The sequence below is a fragment of the Heterocephalus glaber genome, unplaced genomic scaffold (genome assembly GCF_053883595.1).
Source record: "Heterocephalus glaber isolate CG9 unplaced genomic scaffold, H.glaber_assembly_v1.0 deba00000122, whole genome shotgun sequence".
Taxonomy (NCBI): Eukaryota; Metazoa; Chordata; class Mammalia; order Rodentia; family Bathyergidae; genus Heterocephalus; species Heterocephalus glaber.
Window position 1 is genome coordinate 56,548,215 of NW_028258138.1, and position 6,840 is coordinate 56,555,054.

Below are 6,840 nucleotides of genomic sequence, written 5' to 3' on the forward strand. Positions count from 1 at the left end.
ATAAGCCATTCTTGTCACCATTTTTTCCATAAGAAATGACATTATTTTTCATAAAATATGCCATTTATGTTAACATGTAATGGGTTTTTTATTTATATAAGGAAGTAAATATATTAACACTTTTCTTAGTTTTAATTTTTAATATGGAATATCAATAGATATAATTCACATAAGCAAAGGCTTTCTGGTCATCAATAATTTTTACAAGAGAAAAAACTGTCCTGCAACAAAAATCTTGAGAAGTACTGTGACATGCTTCTATGTATTCTAGACCAGCAGCCATTGTGACATCAGCATCATATCAATGATTACCATGGGAAGGAGATTATGGAGTTGACCCTGGTTTCCCAGAGTTCTCCACCCATTCTGTCTTGGAAGAAGTTACCACCTAAGAGTGCCTGTTTTTGATGTTCTCGGTAGGGCATTCTATGATGTTACCCAGAAAGAAATCCAGCATACTGTAAGAGAAGAGCTATTTACCCTGACATTGGCTCTTCCTGTGATTCTAGTCACATTTCCTAATACCCTGCATCTTATTCCACAATGAAAGATGTACAGATTTCATACCAGGAGAATAAAAGCTACTGTTGGATATATATGGACTTCAAATCTTTGCAAGATCAGAAAATCTCTGAAAAATGCTTACCAAAAACGTAAAATCCAGAACCCAGATTCAACCATCAGATACCCAACAATGACTTATGATTGTGACCAAGATGGTATCAGTTCAGATGAAGATATGAATCTTACAGTAATGCTCAAAGATATTCAAACTACCCAAATTGAACTCCTCAGCAAAATGACTGACATTGTTAGTGCAGTTATCAAAAGTCCAGGAAAAGATCAGCCATTATCAGAAGCAGATGGAGGTCCTAGAAACCAGAATGAATGTTAATGAAGATAAACAATTCATAACAACAAAAGATATCTTTCCTATGAAAGAAGATATGTATACCTTAAAGAAGAAGGTGATAGAACTGGAAAACCAGAATTCTTGCTCTAGAATATATTGTTTAGAAGTTCTAGAGAAAGAAATGACTAAATAAATCATAGAACTACTTCACAAATTCATACAACCAGAAACTCTGAAGAACACCACAGCCTCTGTAGACTGAAATCTCTACAGCAGAACCAGAGAAAGTGCCTAGTTATTCAGAGCCCACTGATCATCTTGAAGAAAATAAAAATCTCACCTAAAATTAAAACTCTGAGGAAAAGTAATGGGAATAAAGCACCTAGAAGCCTTAAAAAAGCAAAGTCAAATATTTACATTTACCCAGACTTTGGTACATGGTTCAAGCTAACTTTTGTTCATGGAGGAAAGTGGAGATTTTTCCTTAGGGCTACTAAGTTAGAGGACTTCATCAAGTGGCTTCTTTCTACAACAGCCATCCTGCCTGAGGACCCACAGATCATAACCAAGAGAGACTGTCCATTTCCTGGACTTATTACAAGCTTGACCACAATCTGTGTCTCTCTTTTCCACTACATTTACTGCCTTTTTGGTTCTTCAAAAGAGGAAGTAACTTGACTATAGAGTGTTTCTTTCTCCTTTTCTTAGTACAAAGTAAATGCAATCTGTTTGCTGTAAGCATTCACATGCCTTTATGGAGACTTTGAACTCTTGGTAGCTTGCTAACAATCAGTCCATTATTTGCAGAATTCATATCCATCTAGAGTAAGTTAAGATGTATCATCCCATTGGACTACTGTCATCCACCTTATGTCAATGTTCTTGTTTTCTCAAAGGCAATACATGAGGACTCATCTCCTATCCTTTCTCATATATCACTTAAAGAAAAGAATGAAGGTGGTCAAAGGAAATGTGAAACATGTTTGGGAGTCATCATGTCAGTTTTCTAGACACTTTTGTCTTAGTGATTTATATAGATAAAATTTACGATATGAGAGACACACTCTATAGACAAAATTTTAAACAGCACAAAGTGAAAAACAAAAAATTCACCATAAGGCTATTAAGTTAGCATACAATAATGAGGGTGATTAAAAGACAGTACAAGGAAAATATTAATTTTAAAATGTATTTTTATTTCAACTTCAGCTTTATCTCTATTAGACAATTAGATAAGAGAAATGATTGATATGGTTTTGGGTAATTTTCACATTTTCATGAAAGGAGACAAATGCCATGTCCTTAGAATTTCATACAGAGGAAAAGGGAAAAATCTGAAGGATATGTGAAGTTAAATCTCAACCATAACACCACAAACTCTTATATTACAAGGTACTTTGTATAAACTATAAGTCAGGGTTAGGCTTCATTTTTACACACAATAGGTGGTTTTCATTGTAATGTACTTTTTCTAAATATGTAGATCATTTTAAAAGTATTTAAATCCACTTAAGTCAATGAATGTAATCTACCAATGGTCATTCTTTTGAGGTTAGATGCTGTTAAACTACAAATATCCTTGGTAAATATACTACTTTTAATTATTCTCAATTTACAAATTGAAAGGGAAGATTTGGGAGACTGGCTATGAATAACCCAGTTTCAAAGAAGAGAAAGGAGTTGATGTGAGTATAGAAAAACCTAGGGACAAACACAGTAGGGCGATTTTGTTTAGTACCAGTCTGGTAGTAATTGTATACCACGATTATTTTCTTTATAAATATATTACAAATTTGCAGACAGGATATGTACACAACCACCTTTAAAATGTCATATGCAATATACCTAGTAAAAGCAAAGTATATTTTAAATGTTTATTTTTTGAATGAGATAACTGTACTTGCAAAATAGACTGTTGTTCTGGTAGGGGCATTAGCAATCTCTATGTACTAATTCACCATCAGTGATAACTGAAAGGGACAGGCAGATCTCCTTTTCAGCACATTGGGTCTGGTCTCTCATTAGGAGAGCCTGGAAGCTAAGTCATGACATAGGTAAATGACTTCACAAGTGGCTCTAAAAGAGGAAAAAAGCTGGTGTAGTCCTGGGTCCCCTGAGCATCTGTGTATTGGTGCACACTTTCACTTCCCCTCACATGGCGCCTTAGCACTTGAAGTTTTAAGAGGGGCAGTTTAGGGAGCAAAGATAGGCTTGGGGATCACAAATGTACATTCTGAACCTAAATTCTAAATCCTATGCTTATAAACTCTACTATTTAATCTCAGCCAGGTCTGTTCTGTCATCTATTAAAAGAGGATTATCACATTAACTTAGTATTTTTTTCACTAATAACAAGAGGTCATGGAGGATAAGAGAAAAAAATAGAAGATAGTCCTGTACTGTAGACACATCACATTGAATGGGACAGATAAAATGTGTACATAAATAAGACTGACGCACAGCAGATGAGGATGGATAGCAGAAAGCAACATAAAAAGTACTCCTGGTGTCACAGAAGACAGAGGTTGATGAGGCTTGTTGTAAGGAGGAAGGAAAGGAGATGAGGGCAATGTAACAGGCAAAAGGAAACACAAGGCCATAGGAGTGGAAGGTGAAAGAGGACATGGGAAATTAAAGCCTCTAACCATTATACACATGCAAAGTACTGAAAAGGATTTTTTTATTTTATTTTTTTAGGTATACAATATAATAATATTCATTATTGGAAATTAGCACCTTTACAAAATCTGTCTTGTTTTTTTTTTCTTTTTAGGTATACAATATAATGACATTCATCATTGGAAATTAGCACCTTTAAATATTCTGTCTTGATTCTTATTTTTTCCCCATTCCTCTGCCCCCCCTTCAACACCTCCATCATTCCCTATTTACAAACACTGTTTCCTTTTTTTCATTTTCTCATATTACTTCAATTCCCTTCTTTCCTTTCCCCTACCCTCCCATTTCCCCTTCTCCTTTGCACTTTTCCTATTTCACATGATCTATTATAGCTTTTAGTCCTTATTTACACTTTCAGTTTCTCACACCAGAGAAACTATTCAGTATTTACACATGTATGTCCTATTTATTTCACTTGAGTATCACCTAAATGTACATCAATTTAGCTATAAATGTCTCTAATTTCTCATTTTTTATGGCTGACTAGCACTCCATTTTATTTTTTTAAAACCACATTATCTTTATCCAGTCTCCACTTAATGGGAAATTGAGCTGCTTCCAAGTTTTAACTATTACAAAGTGTGTTGCTATGAACACGGGTGTACATGTATCACTCTGGTATAATTCTTTTAATTCTTTGGGGAAGATACCTAGCAAGGGAATAGCTGGGTCAAATGGGACTTCCAGTGCCAGTTCTTTGAGGTATCTCCATACTGATTTCCACAGTGGTTGCACCAATCAACACTCCCAACAGCAGAGGAACAGGGTTCCTCTTTCCCCACAGACACATCACCATTTGTTATTGGTTGATTTCATGATAGCAGCCATTCTTTCTGGGGTGAGGTGGAATCTTAGAGTTGTTTTCATTTGAATCTCTCGAATGACAAGTGATCTTAAACATTTTTTCATATGTTTATTTGATATTTCTACTTCTTTTTCTGAAAAATGTCTGTTCATTTCAGATGCCCGTTTTTGGATTGGATCTTCAAATTTGGGAGGTCTGATTTTTTGAAGTTCTTTATAGTTTCATGATAGTAGACCTTTGTATGAGGAACAGCAGGTAAAAATATTTTTCCCACATTGTGGATTGTCTCTTCACACTGTTGGTGGTTTCTCTTGCTGTGCAGAAGCATTTTAATAACAAGAGATCCCACTTGTTGATTGTTTGTGCTAGTTCACAGGCAACTGATGTTTTGTTCATAAAATCTTTTCCTATACCAATGTCCTTAAGAGGTCTACCTAACCTCTGTTCCAGCCACTTCAGGTTTTCTGTTTTAATATTTAGATCTTTAATCCATTTTGATTTTAGTTTGGGTCATGGTGAGACAAATAGTGCTAGTTTTAATCTTTGGCAGGTTGAAACCCAATTTTTCCAGCACTATTTATTAAAGAGGCTATCTTTCCTCCAGTGAGGGTATTTGGGTCCTTTGTCAAAGATGAGGTGGCTGAGTGTGGCTGGAGTTGTTTCTGCATCTTCTAATCAGTTCCACTGGTCCTCGGGTCTGTTTCTTTGCCAATACCATGCTGTTTTTATCAGAATAGCTTTTTAGTATAGTTTCAAGTCAGGGGTTGTAATACCCCCTGCTATGTTTCTCTTACCTAGAATTGCTTTTGCTCTTCTGGGTCTCTTCTTGTTCCAAATGAATTTTTGGATTGGTTTCCCAAGGTCCCTGAAGTATGCTGCAAGGATTTCAATTGGGATTGCATTAAATCTATATAGCAGTTTTGGAAATATGGCCATTTTCACTATGTTGATTCTTCCTACCCAGGAACAGAGGATGTCTTTCCATTTTCTGATATCATCTTCAGTCTCTCTTTTCAGAGTGCTATATTTTTTCAGAGAAGAGTTCTTTGATTTCTTTTGTTAGGTTGATTCCTAGGTATTTCAGTTTATTGGATACTATTATGAAAAGAATTGTTGGCCCTATTTCTCTCTCAGTGAGTCTTTTGTTGATGTAGAGGAAAGCTACTGATTTTTGTGTGTTGACCTTGTATCCAGTTACTCTACTGAATTTGACTAGTGAGTCTAGAAGACTTTTGGTGGAGTTCTTGTCATTTTCTATATAGAGTATCATGTCATCTACAAATAATGACAATTTAACTACTTCATTTCCTATCATTATTCCTTTTATTTCTTTTTCTTGTCTAATTTCTGTGGTTAATGTTTCCAAAACTATATTGAACAGGAATGGTGATAGTGGACATCCTTGTCTTGTTCCTGATGTTAGTGTGAAGGATTTCAGTTTTTGACCATTTACTATGATATTGGCTGTTGGTTTTTCATAGATGGCTTTTATCAGATTGAGATAGAGACCATCTATCTGAATTTTTTGTTGGGTTTTGATCATAAATGCGTGATGGATTTTGTCAAATGCTTTTTCTGCAGCAATTGAGATGATCATATGGTATTTTTCCTTGGCTCTATTGAAATAGTGTATCACATTGATTGATTTGTGTATGTTGAACTATCCCTGCATCCTTGGGATGAATCCCACTTGATCAGGGTGTATGATCTTCTTGATGATCTTCTGCATTCTATTTCCAGTATCTTAGTAAGGATTTTTGCATCGATGTTCATTAGTGAGATTGGCCTATAGTTCTCTTTTTCAGTTGGGTCTTTCTCTGCTTTGGGGATGAAGGTGATGCTTGCTTCCAGGAATGAATTCAGGAGTATTGCTTCCCTTTCAATTTCATTGAAGAGTTTAAACAATAGTGGCAGTAGTTCCTCTCTAAATGTCTTGTAAAATTCAGAAGTGAAGCCATCAGGACCCAGGCTTATCTTAGTTGGTAAGTTTTTAATTACGTTTTTAATTTCATTGATTGATATTGGGTTGTTTAGAAGTTTTAGGTCTTCTTCATTCATCTTTGGTAATTCATACTTATCTAGGAATCTGTCCATTTCTTCTGTGTTTTCCATCTTATTGGCGTATAGATTCTCGAAGTAGGTATTGATAATCCTCTGGATTTCTCCTGGATCCATTTCATACTTTTCATTCCTAATTGCCTGGATTTGGGCCTTTTCTTTCCTTTTTCTGATAAGGTTGGCTAAGGGTTTTTCAATTTTGTTTATTCTTTGAAGAACCAACTCTTTGCTTCATTGATTTTTTATATTGTTCTCTTAGTCTCCATTGCATTGTTTTCTGCTCTGATCTTTATAATTTCCTCCATTACATAAGGTTTGGGTTTGTCCTGCTCTTCTTTTTCTAGAAGCTTGAGGTTCAGCATCAGATTGTTTAGTTGGACTCACTCTGTTTTCCTAATATAAGTATTCACTGCTATGAATTAATTTCCCTCGTAAGACTGCTTTT

General features: G+C 35.2%; 1 protein-coding gene across 1 annotated transcript; it reads left to right on the forward strand.

Moving 5' to 3' along the window:
- Positions 1-338: 338 nt before the first annotated feature.
- Ccdc54 (coiled-coil domain containing 54) lies at positions 339-1,935 on the forward strand. Its single transcript, XM_004921040.3, is given in 4 exon segments — positions 339-823; positions 825-1,111; positions 1,113-1,181; positions 1,183-1,935. Coding segments are annotated over 4 exon segments (978 nt in total). The 5' UTR covers positions 339-550; the 3' UTR covers positions 1,532-1,935.
- Positions 1,936-6,840: the final 4,905 nt, after the last annotated feature.